We start from the raw sequence: 26,478 nt of genomic DNA on the forward strand, positions 1-26,478 counted from the left end.
ATGCAATTAAAGTCCCCTCTCACAGAAGTAGGTACTGATTTGCTATTCATCAAATTTATCAATGAGCACTAGATTTTTTGTGAAAATGTGGGAAGAATCTGGATGAGCTTCTGGTGGGTATTTTCGATTTCTTGTTAACTTTGACACTGTGAAGATTATTTCTGGCAATGCTCCTTTTTGCAGACAGCTATCAAAGGACACATGTTCTGTCTTTGTTGCTCTGGAATTAACACAGTTGAATATTTGTCCTGCAGTACCAGGACATCAGGATGCTGTCATAACTGTAACTGGACAATCGGTGAAGGAAGTAATGAGACCTGATGATGAAGAAACCTTTGCAAGGTTCTACAGACATGCAAACACACTTGTCATTCAACCAGGAGCTGTGGAGATCGACGAGGAGGATCTTGATGCCATCTTTGATCCCAATGTACCAAAGTATGACACTGATTAAACAAATGTCATCTGAATTTTATAGACAATTGTATTACTTGATCATGTGGCTTTAATTTGAATTATTTGTCAGATTTGTGTTGAGAAGGAAAACTAAGCATTTGCAACATGTCCATCTCATCGTTCTGTGAATGATCAACTGTATGGACATAAAAGCACAAAAAGCTGGAAATACTCAGCTGATTAGGCAGATTCTGTGTGTGTGTGGGGTAGGCAATAAAATTAATATTTCAAGCCAATAAGGTTCCAGGTTAATGACTTTTTATCAGAACTGAGTATAATTAGAAATTGGATTTTAAGGTGTACGGAAATGTAAGCAACCTGGCAGACAGTAAGGAGAGATGAAGATGCAGGGTAAAGGAGTGTGGTAGTAAGATGGATAAGGAAACTTTGTAACTACCTCCCCCCCCCCCCCACCATCACCACTTCACCATTCCCCATTCCTGTTTGCCTCTCTCACCTAATCTTCTCATCTGCCCATCACTTCCCCCTTCCCTTTCTACCATGGCCTTCTGTCCCCTCCTATCAGATTCCCCCTTCTCCAGTCCTTTATCTTTTTTACCAATCAACTTCCCAGCTCTTTACTTCACCCGGTTTCACCCATCATCCACCACCTTGTACTTCTTCCTCCCCTTCCCCACCACCTTGCTCTGGCCTCGTCTCTTTTTTTTAGTCTAGATGAAGGGTTTTGGGCCGGAAACTTCGACTCTTTTCCATAGATGCTGCCTGGCCTGCTGAGTCCCTCCAGCATTTTTTGTGTGTTGCTTTGTAAATTAATGCCTGCTGGCACTGACGTGGTCCTAATGCAGTCACACAAGATGAGTTGTAGATGGACGAAAGGGTCGGTATTGGTGAAGTGGGCTGAAGTGTATATTTCTGTGCTGTGTAATTCTGTTTCACCTAAAGAATTGTTTGATTTGTACTGTGGCAATATTTTATGCATGCTTGCAAATTCAAATGACAGAGCATTTTTGGAGTAAGGATTGTTTCTTTTGAGGCTGTTTTATTTGCTTGCATTAGAAGCATCTTTAATGTCCTGAAGTGCAAAATGAGTTAGAAGGTGATGGTGATGGCGGCTGGTGGGTAGACAATAAAGCTATTTTTCTCACCTAGGCTGACCTCTGCAGTAGCAGAACACAAGCGGGCTATGAAACCTGCACGAAAAGTTCAGTCTTCACGTAATCCACTTAAAATGCTTGCTGCTAGAGATGACATCCGTCAAGAGTATACAGAGCAGCGTTTGAACATTGCATTTATGGAGTCAAAGAGAATAAGAGTAGAAAAAAGTAAGTGTAATGTTGACATTATTATCTTACGGCTACTTCCTTAGATTTTTTATTGAAACATTAGATATCAAACATTCATTACTTTAGCCAGCCAGTGGTGTAATGGCATCAGCATTCGGCTTCAAGTTCGAATCTGGCCGACTCCTTGCACGCTTTCCATCTGTCCAGCATCGCGCTAGCAACTCGGCCTCATAAAAACCAGTCCAGTGTGCCAGAAGGAACAGCAATTCATCACTTTATAATGGGACCTGCATGGAGGACGTTCATAGCCAGTTGACGTTTGTTCTCCACGATATTGCTTCATAATCTCTAGTGTCATATGCATTTCTGTTGCTTTAGATAAACCAGGCTTAAGGATTTTCTGGGATTGTTCAAGAAACAGCTTTGAGGATTGTTCAATAGGTTCTTTTGGAACAGGCCCAAGAAAAGTTGTATAAGAAAGGAAAAAAGTAATTCTTCTAAGTGCTGCTACGCTCCCTGAGACAAGAAACAGCAGGAAGAAGGGCTGGTGTTTAAGCCCAATACCTATTTCTTTCATAACACCAACACTGGTGTCCCAAACAGTTTCTCAGGGATGAAATTATTGAAAATTTGTAAGCACAAAGGAAATAACTTCAGAAGTACATAACAATAACTTTAAGATGGTGAGTAGTGTGGTTCCCAGCGGGACATTTGAAAGAACAGTACATTCACTCTGAACTGCAGGATGCTAGTAGAAAAGCAATGGACAGTGCCATGGTTAACACATCTGAGCTTCCAACCATCCCTCTACATTTAACACAATCCTATTCCCTTCTGCTTGTACTCCCAGATTCCTTTTAAATTACATCTGTACGCTTACTAACCATTCCCTGAAGATTGAAGATTTTCCTAAATTATCTATTGGGCAAATTAGCGATAATCTTCTATTCATAGCCTCTAGTTTAAGATATATATGAAAACATTTTTGCTGCATCATTCATATGAAAACATTTTTGCCCTTTCATTCCCTTGGTGCGAAGTGTCGACGTTTACTTAGTAAGATTGCATACTTTGATCAATACTTTCTGGAAGATTTATCGCCTCAATCCTCTCAGACAGCCTCTGCTATTTTGCAACATCATTTTGTCTAAATCTGCTTATCGTGCCAGACTTGAGATCTTTCCTTGTACAGATTAAAGTTTTATTTGTAATAATCTACTCTCTTATATGCTCCCCATCCCAAGGCGTTGACTCTTGACTGTTGTGTTGTTGCCCTTCTGGTATTTGAAAAGAGCATTTTCCATTACTTGTTGATCAAAGGTTAAGGGGCTATTTTACTACATCAGATACACTGCAATTGAGCTGAAAAAGCTCTTATTTGATGTTTACGAGTGTGTGCTTGCCAATTGGAGTTGCCGTTGGGCAGCGAGAGCCCTGCTGTATCTTCTGTGTACCCTACTCCTACTGTACCGAACCCCTGCTGAAGTCCTGCACAATGCCACTCTACTCGTGAGTGAGTTCAGTTTAGAATCAGAGAGTTGTAGAGTTGCTTCGCACACAAACAGATTCTTGTCTATGCCATCCTTGTTGCATCAGGTTCAGGTTTAGAATCTTTTATATATCGATCGATCGATCGATATCTCACCGCACAAACACAAGATTCTTTATGTGCTTGAAATCTTAAGCAACTCACACAGAATGCTGGAGGAACTCAGCAAGTCAGGCAGCTGAGGTCAGTAAACATTTCAGGCCAAGGCCCCTCGTCGGAACTGGAAAGGAAGGGAGCAGAAGCTGAGTAAGATGTTTGGGGGGGAGGAGGGGAAGGAGTACCAGCTGGCGGGTGATAGGTGAAAGCTGGTGAGGGGGAAGGTGGGAGAAGGATGGGGGAATGAAGTAAGAAGCTGGGAAGTGATAGCTAGGAGAGGTAAAAGGCTGAAGAAGAAAGACTAATAAGAGGGGACAATTGACTGTGGAAGAAAGGGAAAGAGAAGGGGAATGTTAAGGAGGAGATGGGTAGGTGAGGAGCAGAGAAGGGGTAACCTGAATGCAGAATGGGGGAGAAAAAGAGAAGGAGAGTTGGGAGATACCAGAAGTTGGAAAACTCTCAGATTGATGGCTACCCAAGCAGAATATGAAGTGTTGCTCCACCAACCTGACTTTGTCCTAGTCATGGCAGGAGGGGAGCCCATGGAGAATATCTTCCCTACCTTTTCAGGAAAGAACTGAGCAAATGTTTTTGTTCAGTTTTAATTTTTTTTTGCTAGTTTTCTCTTGTGGAAATATTATACTTGCCACAAAATCATGTTATTTTGAAGGACATATATAGTGAGGTCACCTTCGTTTGTGGCCCGAGGAGGTGCTGTATATCCATTCTGTCTGCTTCCCAAAAGAAACTTTTTGCCTTTGGTACTAGCCACTTCAATACAGTACTGAAGTAGTGAAACACCATTTCTCAGTTGAGATGTTAACCTCACCTGCAAGTCTCCAGGACTAGATTTCAAACAAGTGGATTTCCAACATTGGAGAGGGTTTGGTTCCCAAAAATGATTCCGGGATTGAAAGGTTTTTCATATAGGGAGCGTTTGATGTCTCTGGGCCTGTACTCGCTGGAATTCAGAAGAATGAGGGGGGGATCTCATTGAATCCTATTGAATGATGAAAAGCCCGATGGAGTGGATGTGGAGAGGATGTTTCCCATGGAGAGAGAGTCTAAGACCAGAGGAAACATCCTCAAAATGGAGGGACGTCCATTTAGAACAGAGATGAGGAGCAACTTCTTTAGCCAGAGAATGTTGAATCTGTAGAATTCATTTCCACACACAGCTGTGGAGGCCATGTCTTTATGTATACTTAAGGCAGAGGTTGATAGACTCTTGATTGGTCAGCCGTTAGGGGATAGGGGAAGAATGCAGGAGATTGGGGCTGAGAGGGAAATGGATTAGCCATGATGAAATGGCGGAGCAGACTCAATGGACCAAATGGCCTCATTCTGCTCCTATATCTTATGAAGTGGAGAAGTTCTCCCCATTGTCCTAAAATCACAATATTATACTACCTGGAATCGGCTCCTTAACTGGCCAAGCCCACACCGACAATTAAGCACCCATTTCCACAAATTACATTTTATTCTATTCACATTCCAAACAGCTGGCCCTGGAATCTACCATTACCAAGGCAGTCAACGATACACGAGGGCAATTAATGCAATGTCCATTGACACGTATGAGGAAGCCAGGACATCCAGAAGAAACACAGACTGGGGAGTCTGTTGTGCCAGGAGTTGAGGACTGTACGCAGATCCAATAGAAATAAGTCTTACGTACACAATGCTGCACACAAAACACTATTGCTAAGTTACAACAGGTGGTACTTGTCTCAGAAGTGTGCCTGAGCCCATTTAACTGCAACGCCCTGTTCCAAATCGGTCCACAGCATCAGTCACGACCTAACCTGTGGTGAGCCCAAATCCAAGAGACCTCACCACCGGTGTGTTAATTCTTTTATATCCTGTTTGCTTCCCTCCACCCCTACCTGGGTCAATCCTTTGTCCCATCACGTGACAGTTGCCTCGGGCACTACAGTTCAGGTCTGTAGAGACAATACTTTGGTCACCTAGCACCCAGGTCACCCTTCCCCCGCACATCACACATTTGATCCCAGCAATTGTTCCTTGCGCTCCCTGGCCGACATTTTAGGATTCTTACTGCAGACTCCTTGTGCATGATTCCCTAAAGGTTAGCTTGCAGGTTGAGCTGGTGGTAAGGAAGGCAAACGCAATGTTGGAATTCATCTTGAGCGGCTGAGATTATAAGAGCAACGATGTGATGCTGAGCCTTTATACGACATTGGTCAGACAGCACTGAGGGTACTTGAGCAGTTTCTCACATCTGAGAAAAGATGTGCTGGCATTGGAGAGGCTCCAGAGGAGGGTCATGAAAATTATTCTGGGAATGAAAGGGTTAACATAACGAGGAGCATTTGGTGACTCTGGGCCTATACTCACTGGATATTTTTTAGAAGAATGAGATGGGGATCTTATCGAAACTTATCAGATATTGAAAGGTCTGGATAGTGAGGATGTGGGGAGGATGTTTCCTGTGGTGGCACAGCCTCAGAATAGAGGGACATCCATGTGGAACATAGATGAGGAGGAATTTCTTTAGCCGGGGGTAGTGAATCTATGGCATTCATTGCCACAAACGGCTGTGGAGGCCAAGCCACTGATTATATTCATAGTTCTTGACTAGTTAGGGTGTCAAAGGTTACGGGGAGAATGCAAGAGAATCGGACTTGGAGGGATAATGAATCAGTCGTGATAGCAGTCATCAGGCAGAGCAAATTCAATGGTCTGTATGGTCTAATACTGCTCTTATGGTCATATGGAATCATTTTTGAATATCTGTAGGTCATAAAGTGTATTTTTTGTAAGTCTGGATTTTATGTCTTCTTACAGCTTTGATTCTCTTTTTTTTAATCTTTTAACCAGTGTCAAAAAACTCTAACTTTTCGGAAATGGCATTAGCTGGGCTGGCCAGCAAAGAGGATTTCAGCAGCGTCAACCTCCGAAACGTGAATTCAACAGAACAAGTGTCAAACAACAGTGCTGTGCCATACAAAAAGCTGATGTTGCTGCAAATTAAAGGTTAGAAGTCATTCTTTCATGAACAGCTGCCCGACCTTTAATGTTATCTTGGGAAAAAAACAGTATTCCCATGTCCCTATGCAATTTCTGACAATATGCAGAACAGCTTAAATCTAAACAAGTCCTTTTTAAAACAGTAAGTTGAAACATGGCTTAAGTGTTGAATTGCTAAATGATTTCAACTGTCATTTTCATGCCTAGAAACAAAATCCAGAGCAGTAGGATTTTTGAGGAGGAGGAGGGAAAGAAGGGAGCAAGTACAAATCTGATTTTGAGCAATATCTTTCCTGTAATAATTGCATTCAAGATGATGCAACATTGCTTTAGTGACTTGCAATGGTAAAAGCCCATGTCTCGATCAGGTGTTTGCTTTGGGACTTGGCACGGGCTTATTTCATCAGGTTGTGGGTAATGTTATCTTTTAGCTCTGTAGGAATTTGTAAAATTCTGATAGAAGTATTCAAATCTATTGAAATTGTTGACAGTGCTTCCAGGTACAGGAGACCCTAAGGTCTGGACATTATAGTGACATCAGGGAGCACACATCAACTTGGGTCACCCACACCAAACTATGCTAAGTGGGTAAACTACAAACATTCAGAGCCTTAGACTCACATAAGTTTGAGTGTGAGGTTCTGCATTTTTGTAATTTCCCCACCTCAGAACAATTGCCACAATTCCCCTTTGCACCCAACTCCAGTCAGTGCTCATAGCCCGGACCTTGGCCATCTCTCCAACTGACCACCAACCACAAACACTCCTTCCTTGATCTCCACAGCGGCAGCATTTTGTAGGAGGATGGCATTCTCTGGGGGTCTCAAGCACCATGGAATAATGAAGATACGAAGTGACCATAAAAAAAGAGGAAATAATGGAAGCAATCAACAAATCAACCAGCATCTCTGGAAAAGAGAAAAGGGGTTAATGTTTCACTGCCTTCATCAGAACAAATGAGGAAGCAAGTTAGTTAGTTAGTCAAGAGAGCACAGGGAAAGGTTGGATGAAACGAAGTGACTATCTCTACAGTGAGCTGTGGATGATTCCAGTATTTTCAGAGCTGTCTGGTTAATGAGGTGACCTGTAGAGAGAGAGAAGAAAGGAGCATGTATAAAAAACATTTGAAGTATTGATCAGAACTATTGCTAAATCTGTTAACAACAGAAGGATCATGGAAATAGCTAGTTCTCCAATGTCATTCTTCTGAGACTTTCCAATCAGTATTTCTGAGAGGACTTCTTTTTCTTTAACAATGGCATCCCCCTCCCTCCATTGCAGTTGACAGAAGCCCCAGATCACATCTCATGTTTCCCACACCTCTGCTTCTAGCCAGAGCAAGGATAGTTCCCCTGGTCTTCGCTTTCCTTCTCGCTGGCCTCCACATCTTTTGCCAGATTTAATAAGCAGGTGAAACAGTATTTCCCAGCACACCTTGAGGATCTCAATGAAACCATTCTTTTCTTGATTCCCTAGTTTACATTTGCAACTCCACCAACCATTCTCATTTCATGGTAATTTTCCATATAACAGCAGGAGATGAAACACTTGGAACCTTTCTTTGACTTTTCCCATTGTGCAGGGGCCCAAGCAGTGCTCCAGGTGAAATAGTAATTCACTTGCACATCTTCCAATTTCATACATTGCTGAAATGTGATTTTCTGTATGGTAGAGAAATCAAACAGATTGAGTGATTGCTTTATGGAAAACCTTTGTTCCGTCTGCAGGGGCAACCATGAGCTTTCCGAGGCTCATTCTGACCTTCCTATCAATTGCCTCCTGCACTGCTCCAGAAAAGCCTTGTGTAAGCTTGAGGACTGGCATCTTGTCTTCCGAATGGACACACTAAGCCTTTGCTTTTCAATGTTGAATTCAATGATTTCAGATGACTCCCTCTCCACCTTTAGAACTGAACTGGCTGCTTTTTGTGTAAGGTTATCCATTTGTAATGTTAACTGGGTATTTGTCTCTCATCAGACACTGTCTCTTGGCATTTGCGACAATCCCCTTTTGATTACCAGTTCCACTGCAGCTCTGACCTGCACTTCACAGCTTTATATGTCCTTTTTTTTTGCTTTTCAACTGAACTCATTAACCTAATAACCAGACAGATTAATAAACATTGAAATCTCACTTCTCCAGTTCTGGTGCAGTTTGTCAATGTGAAAAGTTAACTGTTTCTCTTTCCAAGGATGCTGTGTGATCTACCGACCTACCCAGCATTTATTTCAGCCTTCCCACATCTTGTTTTTGTTTTATTTTCTATCTGCGTTTTTGGTTTTGGTTTAGGTGTCCCTGATTTAAGTTGTTGCAATTTGCCATCTGGTGCTCTGTGCAGATTGTCTGCCATATTTTCCAACACTGAATTTAAAAGTAATTGGTGTTGAGGCAGATAGGATATTCCAAGCATTTGGGAGAAATGCTTCATGAATGTTAAATTCTCCCTTCAGCAATGCACACAAAATGGTAGAGGAACTCGGTGGGTCAGGCACCATCTATAGAATTATAAATGTTTGCAGTTTTGGGCCTAAAGCCTTGAATGGTTCTTCCTTTAAATAGGAGTTTAGCTGGTCTTGCACTAGTCAGGAAGCCTGCCATAACTTCCAAAGTACAGCGTTCTGGGAATCCCATTTAGAAATGAGAATGACCTGTTGAGCAAAGGAATTAGAGAAACATCAGTGTCTAAATGGTGCCTTCTGCAGCTCGGACAAAATCGATCATTGTTCCACAGTGGGGTGGAGGAAGCACGACTGTGCATCGGGTCTTGGTTGTTGCATGTCCTCCAGACTATACCGCACCTGACCTGGTATGATCGGACACGAAAAGAAGAAAGCTCTTCAACTGCGTGTAAGAATTCAATGCAGAAGTCAGTAGACTTCTTTAAATAGCTAAGAACTTAATTGTCCAGCAACTATATTTATAGAATATCACATTTAAGTTTGTTTTGCTATATTTGTACTTCTTTCTGGTTTAGGTACTTACTGCCGTTACGCCATTGGCTTTTAGCAATGAAGGTCCACTATATCTGGCAGTGTTTAGGGCTTCCTTCATTATGTCCGTAGTCTCCTCTCTGTTTTCACTACATCAGTCACGCAACATTTCTGGACATTCAGAAATACCATTGCACTCAGGTATAAAAGGATTCTTCATTGCTGTTTCCATAACAATTTTGTTTTACCAGTCGGGGTTGAACCACCAAACCTGGAGGACTGGTAGACCACTCTTTGTCTGGCCTCTGCCCTTTGACATGGGTGACCCTACGAAGAGCCAAAGTAAAATGCTCTGACACCAGCCAACCTCACTGAGGCACGCAAGCCTTAAACACTGCAACAAGGTTGTGGTTCTCTTGGAGGTTCTGGTTTAGTTGATGGAACTGAAATTGTAAACTACCAAAGTGTTCCTAGATGCTAGGTTTGCACATGTTTCAAGCAGTTACGCAGGACAAAATATTGAACTGAAATAATTCCTAACTTGATTTCCTAGGTCGGAGGCATATCCAAACCAGACTAGTGGAACCAAGGGCATCGTCGCTGAATAGTGGGGACTGTTTCTTGCTGCTAGCTCCTCAGCACTGCTTCCTGTGGACAGGAGAATTTACCAATGTGATTGAGAAAGCTAAGGTTAGTCTGCACTGTATGTAAATGCCTGTGCAAACAGACTTAATGATAGATTCTCAAGGTTTCCGCACCTCTTTCAAGAACATAAATTAGAAGGTTGTTTACAGAACATTTCACCACTGCACATAAACAGTGCTTCCTGCCAGATGTCTGCATGAGGCAGGATTTCAGAAGCTGTGTATTTCATAGGATTGTGTGTGGGTTTGTTTCTGGTGAGCTACCCAGGTACCTGGTCTTCCGGTCATTTTAGTGGCTATGAAAAGAGTAATGCACCTGACAGGATGCGAAAACTTCCTCTGGATACAGCACTTATGGAGCGGTTAGCTAAGAAATGAAGTTCAGATGTGCTACAGGGAGAAATGCAGAACAATTAACAGAAGTCTGTTCTCTTGTTCCACTTCCTTTTGCATGTTGCAAGAGACACAATAAACCATTAGATTGCCCAAGTATGGTTCAGGGGATTCATTAAATCCAACTCTTAGTTTCTATTTTGGCAGGATTAACAAGTGAGATTGGTATACAAGTGTGCTTTGCTCTATTTGTTTTAAACTACCAAATAAAAGTAGGAGGAAGTCTGTTATACTGAGGAAACTCTGAACAAATTGGAAGTAAACAAAATTACAAATACTGTGGAATTAATTCTGTGTTTCCACAAGAGTAATTTAACTGATTCAGTCAGCCACTGAAATCAATTTTCACACCCTGCCATATTATAAACTGATACAAGAAATGGGATTGGGTCTGGCCACCCTCCAACCTACTCCAGGAATTCAATAAGATCACAGCTAAATGTGTGGCCCATTCTCTCTGGCGGTGAGTGTTACAGCCCCCTTCCCCCATTATCTTGAGAGTATAGATGTTGCCAGATCCTGGCTGTCCAGACATCACACACTTCATGTGGGAATGGGGATTGTGCACATTGATATTGATGGAAGCTCCAATCTGTCATTGAGAGTTTTTGGCCACTTCTGATACAAACAGACAACAATATGGTGTGAATGAAACAGTCAGCCCAAAGTGTGATACGAAAAACTCCTAGATCTCATTCTCTATTTGTGTGTCCACCAACATCTCCCTCTCTCTCTTCCTGTCTCTGACTTTTTGACTGTTTCTCTCACCCTTCTCTCTCCCACACGCTGCCCCCCTCTCTCTTCTCCCCTCTACCCCCCTCCTCAATTTGTTTCGAGTATTCATTGCGGTGATCATTCCTTAATTGGGCAATATGCACACTTTTCTCAGTCATTAGAGTTTTAACAATTAACATGTATGTTAATAGTGAACAATACTATTGAACTCATATACATGAATATGGACATGCAAAGTTCTGCTCCATTATTACACCAGCTCCCTCAATGTTCAATAATCTGTCAAATTCTGCCTTGAACATTGATTATGGTGCAGTATTTGAAAAATCAGAATCAAAATAAAATTCTCTTATTGCTTTCCTAAGTGTTTGAGTCCTAATCCGAAAGCATGGGCTCTATTTCTAGACTCAAGTTGTATTCTCCCCGTGATTCTGTCTGTGGCTTCCTTTGCATATTCTGGTTTCTCCCCTGTATCCCAAAACCAGGACAGTGTTTAATTGGCTGTTATATTACCTCTTCGTAAATGTAGAAGAATCAAAAGGGTGTAAATGGACACGCAAAAGTGAATAAATTGCAGGATTAATGGGAAATGAGAGGGAACCATAGGACAGATGGAATTCCTCTGCTGGGAGCTGGTATAGATCTGATAGAATGGCTTCCTTCTGTCATAAGCTAAAGCTCTGAAGCAATGGGACAGTGGTACAGCTGACACAACCACTGCTTTGCAGAGCTGGAGGCTCGGGTTCAATCCTGACGTGTGGTACTCGTGGAGTTCTTCCTGTGTGATGTTGGTTTCCTCCAGGTGTTTTGGGTTCTCCCACATCCCAAAAGTATGTGAATTGGTCAGTTAATTGGCTGAGGGAGGAGCTGATGAGAATATAGGACCTCACCATCTACTTTATGTACCTCGTTACGATTTTGCACATTAACTGTCTATGGGCACCGCACCTTCTCTGTAGCTATTGCCCTTTATGCTGCATTCTGTTGTTTCACCCTGGACTACCTCAGTGCACTGTGTAATGAATTGATCTGTGTAAACAGTAAGTGATACAAGCTTTAATTGCCTGAGAGGAAGCCAAACAGAATTTCATTGTACCTATGTATAATGACAATAAAGATCATTCAATTCAATTCAATTTTCACTTCACCTTGGTACGTGTGACAATAACATTCCAATTCCAATTAAAAATTGGCAAAGTCAGTGGGTTGCTATTGTGACTGAAAGCCAGTGAGCAGTACAGTTGCACAGAGATCCAAACCAGGGCTTTGATGTTCTAATGTTTTTCGGGTTTTTGTTCTTTGTTTTTTATGTCTCTGCAAAGAGTAAGGATTTCAGGTTGCATACTGTATGCATTCCCTGACATTAAGTTGAACTGTTGTGTTCTTTCATAGATGAACAACTTAGATAGGAATGATTTCTAAATGATGCACTTTGAGAAGAGTAGCTGAGAGTAAAACATAGCACAGTGAATGGTAGGGCCCTAGGGAGTACTGAAGAACATACGGACCTCTGTGTACAAGCTCAAGGATCCTTGAAGGTACAAGCAAAAAATAAATTAGGCCACAGCTGGACTACTGTGCACAGTTCTGGCCACCAAACTATAGGAAGTACGTGATTGCATTGAAGAGAGCAGAGGAAATTCATCAGGATGTGACCTGGGAAAGAATACTTCAGTTATGAGAGGAGACTGCTAGGCTGGGTTTGCTTTCCTTGGAGAAGAGGAGGCCAATATGATGCTGATAGAGGTTCACAAAATTATGAGAGGGTACCCCCTAGGGTCATTCATCAGAAAATTTGCCTAAAGCAGAAGTACCTGAAGCCAGAGGGGATGATTTTGGGGTAAGGGGTGAGAGATTTAGAAAGGATCAGAGAGTGTATAAAATCCAAAACACTCTGCCCGAGTAGGTGGTACAGATGGATACTCTTAGAATATTTAAGGACTGCCTGGACAAGAATGCTGTGGAAAAAGTTCAGGTAAAGGTGGGCATGAATGTTGTGGGTCAAAAGGCCTATTTCTGTCCTGTGTAGGTTACCTAGGTACAAATTCAGATTCTAATTCACTATCCGTTGAGATTATATTCACTACAGTGCAGAGTAAAGCCAGATTAATAAAACCATAAGACCCAGGAGCAGAATTAGGCCATTCAGCTCATTGAGTCTGCTCGACCATTCCATCTTGGCGGATTTATTATCCTTCTCAACCTCATTCTCCTGACTTCTCCCCGCAATCTTTGACACCCTGACTAACTAACCAAGAACCTATCAGCCTCTGCATTAAATAGACATAATGACCTCCACAGCCGACTGTGGCATTGAATTCATTGGATTCACCACCCTTGGCTAGAGAACTTTCTCCTTATTTCCGTTCTAAATGTACGTCCCATTTATTCTGAGGCTGTCCCAACCAGTCCTGGACTCCCACACTGTAGGAGACGCCCTCTCCGCATCCACTCAGTCTAGCCCTTTCAACATGCGATAGGTTTCAATGAGAGTCCCACTCATTCTTAGTACAGGCCCAAAGCCATCAAACACTCCGCATATGTTATCCCTTTCATTCCCAGAATCATTCTCATGAACCTCCTCTGGACCCTCTCCAATGCCAGCACATTCTTCTCAGATGAGGAGCCCAAAACTGCTCACAATACTCCGAGTGCAGTCTGACCAACACCTTTTAAGCCTCAGCAGCACATCTTTGCTCTTGTATCCTAGTCCTTTCAAATTGAATGCTAACATCGCATTTGGCTTTTTTACCATCCACCCAACCTGTAAGTTAACCTCTTGGGGAATCTTGCACAAGGATTTTTGATTTTTTTCATCCTTGTTTAGAAAATAGTCTTTATTCCTTCTTCCAAGCTGCATGACCATACACTTCCTGCCACTGTATTCCATCTGCTATTTTGCCCACTCTCCTGATCTGTCTAAGTCCGTCTGCGGACTCCCTACTTCCTCATCACGACCTGCACCTCCACCTATCTTTGTACCGGAATTGACCCCCTTGGTTCCCATTTTTTGCCTCCTGCCAGTCACCCAATACTTTATGCTTACCGGTATTCCAAATTATGTGGCTGTTTTGATTGAATTGTGACTATATAAACCTGGTCGATTCATTTCTTCAAAATGTTGATCATGCTTTAAAAATTCACTTCAAATAGTATTGAATTTTTGAATTTCCTGATGTTTCCTTTCTTCAGGCTTCGGAGCTGGCATCGTTTATTCAGACTAAGAGGGATCTTGGTTGCAGAGCACCATATGTGGCTACTATAGAAGAAGGAATTAACACCCATACAAAAACAGCCAAAGAATTCTGGAGACTCTTAGGTGGTCAGTCAAGCTACCAAGGTAATGAAAGCATGTATATTTTATATTGTAATTAGTAGCTTCTGATCATATTACTAGAAATGTATACTTAATCTACAAACACTGAATGTTTAAAGATGATCACATCTTGAACAAATTGAATTGTGTGGAAGTGAAAATATGTGTAGGAATGAGAAACATTTATATTCATATTTTAAAATAAATTTCACCTCCAATTAGGTTTGCATGAAAAAAATCTATACTTCACACAGTTGGATCTTTGCTATGCTCCAACTAGTCTTTAAGTCTTTGTTGAAATTGCTCGTTAAATTCTAATTGGTTAGGGCTATCATACTTGTGCAGAAACCCAACTGCTAGTTACTGCTGTTGTGTGCTGATAATCAGACCTGTCTCTGGCATCTACCAAAATCAGATGGCATAATAACATTCAATGTCAAGCCTTCTGGATGATGAGGACTACTTGGCCAATCTGCTGGCTAGTAACAAGGCAAGAAGCCAACGGCATTATAGAAGGAGTGGAGAAAGATTAACAGCAGGATGGAGAAAATAAAAAGATTTGAGTGTTTAGCATGAACGTATAATGAAAAAGATGTTGACTCTGTATTTTGAGAAAATGGCTATTGATTGGGTGGAACATTCAATAAATGTGAAGCTAATAGACCTGGATTTAACACACCAACTTCTGTTCACTTCTCAAAGAGACTCTGTGCACTGAGAGAAACAGCCCGAGTGCCTATTTAGTCACCGAATCATAAGAAGAGATAGCACAGAAATAGGCCATTCAGTCTACCAAGCCTATGATCACCCATTTACAATCTTATTCTTCCCACATTTTTATCAGCTCTCCACGGATTCTGCCACTGACCTAGGGCTGATTTCTAGTGACAAATTAACCCACGGACCTGTGAGATGGGAGGAAACCCATAGGGTTTCTGCGAAAAGGTGCTATGTCCACACAGACAGCGCTGAGGTCAGGGTCAAACCTGGGTCTGCAATTGTGAGACAGCAGCTGCAGAGAAATTATTCATTCCTTTTGTTTCACTGAGGATTCGATTGCATATCCCTAATTGCTGTTGAGGCTCTGGAACCACTGCGGTTGTATGAAGGTGTTTACACAGCGCAGTTGGTTTGGGAGACACAAGAGGACTAGAGGATAGCTAATGTTGTTCCATTGTTCAAGAAAACCTGTAAGAATAAACTGGGAAGTTATAGGTTGACCATGGTTATTCTGAGGGACAGGATTTATAAGTATTTGGAGAGATGGCGCCTGATTAGGGATATTCAACTTGGCTTTAAGTCTAAGAGTTTTTCAAGGAGGTTACTAAGGTGGTTGATAACTTGGCCTTTTCTTCTTGGGGCGACGGAGGATGAAAGGTGACCTGACAGAGATGTATAAGATGATGAGAGGCGTTGATCCTGTGGATAGCCAGAGGCTTTTTCCCAGAGCTGAAATGGCTAACACGAGGGGGTGTAGTTTTAAGGTGCTTGGAAGCAGGTACAAGGGGGATGTCAGAGGTAAGTTTTTCACACAGAGAGTGATGGGTTCGTGGAATGCAGTGCCAGCGAAGATAGTAGAAGCAGATAAAATAGGGTCTTTTAAAAGACTCTTAGGTTGGTACATGGAGCTTAGAAAAATCGAGGGCTCTGCAGTAGGAAAATTCTAGGCAGTTTCTAGAATAGGTTACATGGTGGGCCAGCATTGTGGGCCGAAGGGCCTGTAATGTGCTCTAGATTTCTACGTTTCTATGAAGAAAAGAGTTCAGGAAGCCAGGATCAGACAAGGCTGTAGAGGGTTATAAGGTAGCCAAGAAGGAGTTTAAGAATGGACAGCAGAGCTAGAAAGGGGCATGAGAAGGTCTTGGAAAGTAGGATTGAGGAAAACCCCAAGGCATTCTAAATGTATGTGAAGAACTGGAGGAAGACTAGAGTGAGGACGATGCAGGAGGGAAGGGCTAGATTGATCTGAGAGTAGGTTAGAAGGTCAGGACAACTTCGTGGCCCAAAGGGCCTGCACTGTGTTCTAAAACAGATAGATCAAAACCTGTTTCCCATTATAGGCATATAAATAAACAAGGCATCATTCGTTTAAAGTGAGGGAAAAGGTTTAGAATGATTTCAGGGATAAGTTATTTTTACACAAAGTGGTTGATTTTTGGAACTCATTGCCATAGGAAGTGGTGAAATTAGGTGCAATCACTTTGTTTGAGAGGCATTTAGACAAGCAATTAAATAGGCAGGGAATTGAAGGATATGATCAAAACGCAGGCAAATAGATTAAAGTGGATGGACAAAATGGTTGTCATGAGCATACTGAGCCGAAGGTCTGGTTCTGTGCTGTATGTCTGAGTCTGGCAAGAGGAGTGTGAATAAATGTGGGTTGCTGATCAATATAATCATGGGTGGACATCACTGGCAAGGCTGTCCAAGTTTGCCCTGCTGTGACCAACTTAATTAGAAAAGTTAATCTGTCAAGATAATGGATCCATTCCTTTCTAAGCCCTTCTGTTTCTGTATTGTACAGGGTATCTGTTCGCCATCAGTTAATGGAAAGATCTAGATATATGTTAAAGTTTTGCAAAGTGGGATTATATCTGAAGAAACTGTTCTGTGTTTTTTCTCCCCCAACAGGAGCAGGAAATCCTGATGAAGATGAACTGTATGAAAGTGCAATAGTAGAAACCAATTGTATTTATCGTCTAGTAGGTGATAAGCTTGTCCCCGATGATGACTTCTGGGGGAAAATACCACGTTGTTCTTTGCTTAATTCGAAAGATGTAAGTACTTTTCATTGAATTCTTTTTACTTAAGCCATTTGGTTCCCAGTTTATGGGGTCTATGACTGTGCTAGTCAGCTTACTCAGCTTACTGAAGCACTATAGTTGAGCCGTGGAAAAGAAAGCAGAAATGCTGTGGAGCGAAGGTCCTGTTCCTGTGCTGTACTACTCTGTTTTAAGGTGAAAAGTTATAGGATCTTCCTGTCCAATGCTCCACATGACAGTGGATGTTGTCTAAGGTTTAAATTGATGTTCCGATCACAGGTAGGTGATCTACTGCCGTATCTGCTCTGATGTGTCAATGTCAAATCACTACATATGACTGAGAACTTTTCATAGTCCTGGAGTTACTACCTTTTCAATAGGTTAGAGTGTATAGTTAAAGAACAAAGGTCCTTGTGTAGATGATGACAGTAAACTTGCAACTCAGCTGTAAAGGCTGTTATTTTTTTCTTTTATAGTGTTTATTGTTCACTCTAGATTGCAGTCAGAGAAAGCTGGAAAGCTGACAGTAGAGTGGATGAATGTGGCTCCACCAGCTCCCAGGAAGCTTGGGTGACAGTTGCCCTCACTGAAGAAGTCTGATAAACCAAACTGATTTTGAAAATCCTTCAGATTTACGACTATTTTTCTGGTCCCTCAGGTTGCCATTGTGAGAGTGATATATATTTATCTTTGACTTCAGGGTTGTTAGCCCAACGCCAAAACCAGTTGATTTTTATGTGTATGTATATGCACAAGGACAAAGCACTTGAATTAGAGAAACAAACTTGAATTGTCAAAGAAGATGCTGAATAGGAGTTCTGATGATTTTGAAACATCAACTCTGCAGCTCTTTCCATTGTAACTGTCTGATTTGTTTATTGTTTCCAGCTTTCTCTGATTTTATTCCATTGACATGTTTTCAACATTCAACTGTGCAGATGCATTACAGAAGCCTTGTGTCGGAAGGGAAGAAGTGTTATTAAAGGGGAATGTAGCAGGGATATGTAAGGGGGGAAATTCCAGAACATGACCATGAATGGCTGAACTGCACTGGGAAAGGTTTACAAAAGGTGGTAAAATTTTCACTTTCTCACCATAGTTGCTAGATTTTACATAACTACAGGAGAGTACAAAAGGTTCCCTGCCTTCTCGTAGTGCTCTCTCTTCTGCTTATGTAAATAACTGGCACGATGCACGGGGACATATTTGTGTGTGCCTCTTTCTCATGCGAAATTCAACAGTCAAGCTAAAGTGCGAGTGAAGACTGGAGGTATCCAAGCTGTGCATGATTGCTAATTAAATCAATAACTCATCTGGAGACGATCTACATGTGTATAACTTGAATTTGTTGTGCATTTTCCAATTAGTTTCTGTAGGTTTTATACGGTTTTCTGACTTCCTTAGGTGCTGGTGTTCGATTTTGGCAGTGAAGTGTACGTGTGGCATGGGAAAGCAGTCACACTGGCACAACGAAAGGTGGCATTCCAGTTGGCAAAGCATTTGTGGAATGGAACCTTTGATTACACAAACTGTGACATCAACCCTCTAGATCCAGGCGAATGCAATCCTCTGATACCAAGGTAGCTTTAACTTTAGATTAGCACTTTACAGTACATTTTCATATGATACCCTAAATATGTAACTCCATGCAGTAGCTGTGCTTAATGTACACAACTAGGTAAGTGTAGAACCAGGGGATTGCTAGGCAGTGCATTAAAGTCATCCTTAAAAATTATGCACTTTCTTTACTGCTGTTTCTTCGAAGAGGCCATCAATCTTTCTTGTCAGCTGGACTAGTGGAGTTGCATTAGTTGCTTGGTGTAAATAATGTCTATTTACTGCACTGAAGGGCTATCTTCCTTTCAGAGATTGAGTTGCTCTAATCTTAAATACAGACTTAACAAAATTTATTGGGAGGATGAGCTAGAGGCTGGGTGCTTAAGTATGGATTAGCGTGTCTCCACATTCTGAAAAACTGTCGGATCTAAACACTGATGTTTAGTAGCTCCTAAATCAGTTTTGGGTTCCGCTGTTGTATGTTTTCTGTATAATTCAATGCCATTGTAGTAACCAATGACAAATTACACCTCCCAGTTGAAATTTAATAGAGAAATGTGAAGTTTTGAGAAGTCAATGACTGTGCCAATTTGTGATTTCTGAGCTACCAGCCTATCTGACATGAACTGTAATGAAAGTGTGGACTGTTAGTTATTTTAATGGCCAAATAATAATAAATTTTCACAGTAACTCTCAGAATGCAGAGAGTTACTTCATTTTACGAGATGGGTGTTAAGTCTGCCTTTATTGAATATAGAGTGCAGCCTATCTCACTCCCCATTTTTGGTTGATCTCCAGTGGTTCAAAGCATGAGCATATCCAACATAAAGTATTTTCAGACCCAAAGGAGGTTTGAACTTCTATTTTTTCCAGATAGTTGATTTCAGATCCTCTCATCTGCTGATCTAAATACAAATAAGATGTATTTTATTGGCTGAGGCACAGAACATAAGAAGTGGCTGCCCCAAAATGGTACCAAACACTGGTTAGGCCACAGTTAATGTACTGCATGAGTTATGGATTTTGCCTTTTATTTCCTCAGCCTTTAATCATTCTACCAATCACTCTAAGTCAATGCCCTTGTTAGTAATCGTTGCTGAAGAAACTGGGTCCTTCCTCTCTGTTGCATCTAGTCTCTTGCTCATTTATATACATTAATCAAGTTTCCCCTAAACAATCCAGGCCAAACTCACTCTCCTCATATACAGAAGGAAGTTTACAACTTCCTTTCCTGTACTCTCTCTAGTCCTTCATCATCCTCTCTGTATCACAAAATCCATAACTCATGAGGTACATTAACTTTGGCTTAATCAATGTTTTGTGCAGTTCTAGAATGACCACCTCTTATGTTCTATGCCTCAGCCAATGAACCATCTCTTATCTGCATTTGTCACTCTTTCTATCTCTTCAGTTTTAGAGTGTCTGCAGCCACCCTCCTCAAGGCTACACTGTTGATATGCTCTTCCAATTATCCCATTGTTTTCTGAGTATTCCTTTGCCTTGTTTACCCACTCTCAAATTCCTTAGTTCACACCCATCCAAATTAAGTGCCACTTAATCCTTTTCTGGCAACCAATATCTTCATGCAGATTAAATTTTTTACTTCCTCATTGCAAACCATTTTTGCATCACTTCCAAACTTTGTAATCATTCTCCCTGCATTCAGGTCTAAATTATTTACATATGCCATGAAAATCTGTGGATGTAGTACTGAGTTCTACTCATGCAAACATCATTTGAATCACAAAACTGCTGTGAACTGTCATCTTTCATACTTTGCCACAAGCCAATTTTCTATCCAGTTTACCATTTTCCCCTAGTCCTATGTGCTTTAAACTATTCAGGTTAGTGTGCCTTGTAAGATCTTGCAAAATCCTATTTAAAAATCTATCAAATACATTGCCCTCATTGATCTCTTTGTTATATCCTGAAAGAAAATTCACTCAACATTTGCCTGACAATTTTGTTGCTGATTTATCTACACCTTTCCACTTGAAAATTTATACTGTCCCTCAATATTTTACTTTCAATCACTTGCGCTCCAATGATATTAGATTAATCGGCCTGTGGCTGTTTGGTCTAAAAGCATTCCTGTGAAATAACAGTTTGCATTTGTAGTCTTCCAGTCCTCCACTCCCATATATGTAGGCAGAACATCTACAAGTTACAGAATTCTTACTACCTAAGATAGGATACTACCACGTAGCAGAGACCATTTAACCCATGAGCACAATGTTAATATTAATCCTACCAGTGTCCTTTTTTTTTTGCGGGCAGAAAAGGTCAAGGTCGTCCTGATTGGGCCATTTTTGGCAGGCTGACCGAGCACAATGAAACTATTTTGTTTAAGGAAAAGTTTCTGGACTGGGTGGACTTAAAGAAGCCCTCACCAAAATCTGCAGCTGAAGAGGAGCACAAGGTGAAACTCTTTCATTACTTTACTCATGAAGTAGTAAAGTTAATCCTTTATGGAAGGATTAAGCAACTGTTGTGGTGTGTAAAATGTGATAGATTGATGACATTGAATACATTGGAACTATAAAGTTTTTTGACAGTTTACAGAAATTCTACAGCCTCACCAAGTTGTTTTTTTTTCCCCAAGGAGCTTTTCACTTGAGTATTATGACGAGGTACTACTTCAGGGTTCCAATGTCACAGTAATAGTTTTCTGCATCTATCAATTGATGCAAATAATACGTTCCAGCCCTCTTGTACATTCAGCCCTCGAGTTAGATTCTTCCTTCACCCCTGTTTATCTGTATTTGTTCCTTAGCTCATGCCAGTCTTGACCAACCAGAGCTGTGTATTGATAGCCTTTATAAGAATGTAAGGTTTTGTATATATCACCTCAAGTCTACTACACAGAAATAGGTTTATTGACCCAACTGATTCATGATGGTGCCTCTTCCCTCATCATTCAGAAAATTAATAAATAATCATAAATCCAGTAAAAAGTGGGGGGTAGTTATACAGGTCCCACCAATCTAGGCCAACCATCACCAACTTACATAAATACTATGCTAATTCCATTGTATCCTCTCCCTGTTCCCATCTACACCATCACCCCCACAGTATTTCACCATTCACCTACCTACTATTGTCAGTTTACAGTGTTCAGTATCAAAACACAGGTCTTTGGCATGTGACCATGTGGTCACAGGGAGAATATGCAATCTCCATGCCAACAGCAACGACTATCAGGATTGAACCCAGGTCGTTCAGGGCAGCAGCTCGTCTGGTCGCGCCGTTCTGCTTAGGAAGGTGAGGGTAAAAAAGCTGAATCATCCTTTGTTTAAAAAAAAGGTATGTTTATGTAACTCTCAGGCTCGCCCAGCTCGTGGTCATCTAGGGGAAACAGCCTTCGGCCCCGCCAAACTGGAAATCACATTTGTGTGGATGCCGTGTAATGTACCCCCATTCAATGAGGGACCACTTCGTCAAGCACCTCCACTCCGTCCGCCACAACAGACAGGATCTCCCGGTAGCCACCCACTTCAACTCTGCTTCCCATTCCCATTCAGATGTGTCCATACATGGCCTCCTCTACTGCCATGATGAGGCTAAACACAGGTTGGAGGAGCAACACCTCATATACCGTCTAGGTAGTCTCCAGCCCCTTGGTATGAATATAGAATTCTCCAACTTCCGGTAATTCCCTCCCCCTCCCTTCCTCTATCCCTATTTCACTCTACCCCCTCCCCCAGCTCCCTCATGGTTCCGCCTCCTTCTTCTACTACCCATTGTTTTCAGGGCTATGACGTAAATGCTTCCCCTCCCCCACCCCTTTGTCTTTCAAATTACTGGTCTTTCAACTGAAGCTACAAGCATTCTTCAAATCCTTCCCCATCTTTCATTCTTCAGCCCTGACGAAGGGTTCCGGCCCGAAATGTCGAGTCATCGTTCCTAACTGATGCTGCCCAACCTGCTGAGTTCATCCACCAATTCCAACCACCCTATCTCAGCATAGAGACCCATTTTGAACTTTAGTTAGCATTCCAGTTTTAATAAACAGTTTTTTTCTTAATGGTTTATCAGATGAGGGAAGTAAAGTGGATTTAGTTTCAGAAGCATTTGAATGACAGGAAACCTAGCATATATACTGATGGATAGAATTGGGCAAGGTGATGCTCACAAAGATGATTCCAGGATTGAATGGCTTGTCATATGAAGAGTATCTGATAGCTCTGGTTCCTGTATTCACTGGAATTCATGAGAATTGAGGGTGACCTCATTGAAAGCTATCAAATGGTGAAAGGCCTTGATGGAGTGGATGTGGAGAGGATGTTTCCTATGGTGGGAGAGTGTAAGACCAGAGGAGACAGCCTCAGAATAGAGGGGTGTCCTTTTAGAACAGAAATGAGGAATTTCTTTAGCCAGAGAGTGGTGAATCTGTGCAATTCTTTGCCGCAAGCGGCTGTGGAGCCAAGTCTTTATGTATATTTAAGGCAGAGGTTGATAGATTCTTGATTAGTCAGGGCATGAAGGGATATGGGGAGAAGGCAGGAGATTGGGGCTGAGAGGAAAATTGGATCAGCCATGATGAAATGGCAGAGCAGACACAATGGGCCAAAAAGCCGAATCCAACTTCTATATCTTATGATCTTATGGAGGTGAGGAATCAATTATTTAGAGTTTTGAGAAAGAAACTTGAAGTAGCATAGCGATTGATGTTTGTGAGGAAAATCAGGAAAACGATGTCGCCATTTGAAGGAACCAGAGAGGATGAAACAAATTACATGCCCAGAGAACTGAAGTGGAAGCAAGTTAACCTCGATTTTTATTTCCATTAGCTGCAACTATTGGCTGAAATTTAACTGAGGATTTAACTAGTGTAGGTTATTAACCATTAGAACTGTTAGTGAAGTGGGGTTGTGCTTTAAATATTGGTTAAAATAATGTTAGCAGAATCCTGTGCATAGGATTTCAAGGTACAAAAACACTGGAGAGGTCACATCTGCAGGACTGTGTAGTTTGAATAAGCTCTTAACAAAAATGCATCATTAAATTGAGTGCAAATGTTTACAAGAATGTTGCCAGGATCTAGGGATGTGAATTATAGTGAAAGGAAAGGTGGACTTGGAACCGAGAAGGTTGAGGAGTGATCTTATAGATATGTATGAAATCATGAATGGCATATTCAGGGTGAACGCTATTTTTCACAGAGAAAGGGAATCAAAAGATAGAGGCCGTAGGTTTAAGGCGAGAAGGGACTTTAGGGGCAACTACTTCATGCAAAGGGTAGTCAGTATATGAAACAAGCTGCCAGAGGATGTGGTTGGGGCAGGTATAATGAGATTTAAAAACCATGGATGGAAAAGGTTTAGAGCAGGGTTTCCAACCTGGACCCCTTGCTTAATGGTATTGGTCCATGCCATAAAAAAGGTTGGATGTAGAGGCAAATTTGACCATCTTAGATGGGCCAAAGGGCCTATTTCTGTGCTGTACAATTTTATGGCTGTAATATGTATATACAGGATGTTAGCTACTTCACTGATGTAGATCTATAATAATTTTACTTTTTTTTAAAATTTGCATCACTAACAGTCTGAAAATTAGCATTCCATACATGCAGTCAGTTCCAGTAAAAAGGTGTTCAATTTGCAAAAGGTTCTTTATTTCTTTCAAGATGCTGTTGTGATTTTTTTTGTATTTTGAGGGCTTAGTTATAAATGCTGCCAGCTGAGGTGTTGCAATTATTGCCATGCAACTTTACTAATTCTCCCCAAAGCTGTTAATTTGAAAATGATCTATAATTTGTGTTGAAATTAAACATTTATGATTATCAAATACTGTCTCTTTATACTTCAAGATTATACTTGTATAAAATGAAATTAATTGAGGATTAATTTAAGTTGACCATTGGAAATGGCACGAATCGGGTTTTCATTTAACTTTAGTTACAATTGAAATAAAATTTTTAAATAGCTTTGGAAATGTGCTTTTTGGAAAAAAAAAGGAGAAAAAGGAATTACATCTTTTTATTAACCGGGCGTTAGTGTTTCTTATTTCCTATAAAATTGTTTTTGAAGCTCAAACAGTGCTCACTGAAATGAAATTAAAGGTTGAAAGGTTAATTTATTATCAAAGTATATATGCGCTATACAACTCTGACTCTCACCTTTTTCCCATGAAGCAGGACCATGGCGTTGACCTTAAACCATATGACGTCTCTTTGATGATTCCTCTGTCACCAGTCCCAGTTGGAACGTCACTGGATGGGCTGAATATTGGGCGCGGTTATGGAGTTGTAGAGGGCGAAGATGGAAGGCAGTTTGAGATCACTAATCTCTCAGTTGATGTGTGGCACATACTTGAGTATGACTACAGCAGATTACCCAAGCAGAGCATTGGACAGTTTCATGAAGGAGACACATACGTGGTGAAATGGAAGTACCTGGTGAGCACCACAGGTTAGTACTGATGATACCCAATTAATGAATGCTATTTGATTAACATTATAACCATGAGCTATACAGAATTGGACAATTGGGAAAACAAAAACTTTTATAATTATCACAGTAAACGCTTGAAAGTCTTAGCAAGTGAGGCAGCATTTGCAGAAAGTAAAATAGTTAATGTTTAAATCCTGGGTTCCCTTGTTGGAACAAAAAAATTTTTAAGTTGTGGTCTCTCTCTATTTGAGAGTTGGCCTCTGTTTTAACCATGAATCATGGAGCCCTGACGCATGGTGGCTGGACCCACACCTTGTGTATGTACAGTGTCCCAGAGCCTTGCCAATACCTGGCTTGGTGCCAAGGCAAACAAGTGGGAATGAATCATGGCAGCAAGAGTTGTCATGGGAAAAGTGAGCTGAGGCCCACAGACACACTGTCACTTCTCCTTGCCTCTAGGGGGGAATAATGGATCCTGTTCTGAAATGGCTGATGAAGTCAATGCGGGCCCCACAGTCTCTGCCGTGAGTGGTGCAGGAGGTGTGGGGGTGAGATTGAGTTTGGTATGTTGGTCCTGCCTTCTCCCAATGCATGGACCTGAAGTTCTCATCACCATCATTTCCTTTCAAATGCATCAATGAGCGAGTTAACAATGACTTGGGAGCTCAGTCTCTAAATTTGTGCATACATCAGTGCTTTCTGTGTTGCATGGCGTGATGCTGAGGTTCAAGTGACCTTGGTTCTGGAGTAGAAGCAACATTAGTTGAATAGGTTCTCATTTGTCTCAATTAACTCCACTCCAGCAGAATAATTGTCAGAGATGAGGTATAACCTTGCAGCAAGGAAGTCTAAAGAAACAGGATGATGATGTAGCTTTGTTTAACACTAGTCTGCACTGAGATTGGTTCTGGGGTGACGCGTCGATTAAGATCATGACTTGCATGCCATCATATAGCAGACATAAGATCAATATGTAGAAATATGGAAAGGCTTCCCTGCTAGAGTCAATTTTTGTAAGATCGGGAATTGCCTTCTAAAGTGGTTGATGCTCCTCCTTGTTGGTGAGGTTATATCAACTTTGCCTCAGTGTACAGGACGGTCACTACTTATGGCTGTTTCAGTTGCTTGCAGAAAAGGAGTGGCAGGAAGATTTTTCTGGGTGGTTTGCAGAATGAAATCATGTGCATTCATGTTTCAGAAGTTGTTTTACATTTTCCCAAGTCAAGTCATGACGCTCCCTTTGCCAGACGTTCGGGTTTGTTCTTGTGGTGGTACCACCCATAAACACAGCGTTGTTCCAGGCTTTTCCCCTTCCTTCTCCCTCTCTTTCCTTCCATCCTCCTCACCCCCGTTACCTCAGCCTGTCCTCACCCCCGTTACTCTGTTGCTTTCCAGCCCTGAGGAAAAGCCCCA

General features: G+C 41.4%; 1 protein-coding gene across 18 annotated transcripts in view; it reads left to right on the forward strand.

Annotated features, from left to right (window-relative positions):
- svila (supervillin a) overlaps nt 1-26,478 on the forward strand; it is a 268,368-nt gene that overhangs the window by 215,392 nt on the left and 26,498 nt on the right. For 17 of the 18 annotated variants that reach the window (XM_063044309.1, XM_063044320.1, XM_063044308.1 and 14 more), the window contains 9 exons: nt 255-438; nt 1,567-1,739; nt 6,187-6,342; nt 9,820-9,956; nt 14,231-14,378; nt 16,986-17,131; nt 18,521-18,696; nt 20,951-21,092; nt 24,807-25,083. In XM_063044309.1, coding sequence (XP_062900379.1) covers nt 255-438; nt 1,567-1,739; nt 6,187-6,342; nt 9,820-9,956; nt 14,231-14,378; nt 16,986-17,131; nt 18,521-18,696; nt 20,951-21,092; nt 24,807-25,083 — 1,539 coding nt within the window. The remainder of the gene's footprint in view (nt 1-254; nt 439-1,566; nt 1,740-6,186; nt 6,343-9,819; nt 9,957-14,230; nt 14,379-16,985; nt 17,132-18,520; nt 18,697-20,950; nt 21,093-24,806; nt 25,084-26,478) is intronic. The other variant, XM_063044312.1, reaches the window with a different exon arrangement.

This window comes from Mobula hypostoma, chromosome 3 (assembly GCF_963921235.1).
Source record: "Mobula hypostoma chromosome 3, sMobHyp1.1, whole genome shotgun sequence".
NCBI lineage: Eukaryota > Metazoa > Chordata > Chondrichthyes > Myliobatiformes > Myliobatidae > Mobula > Mobula hypostoma.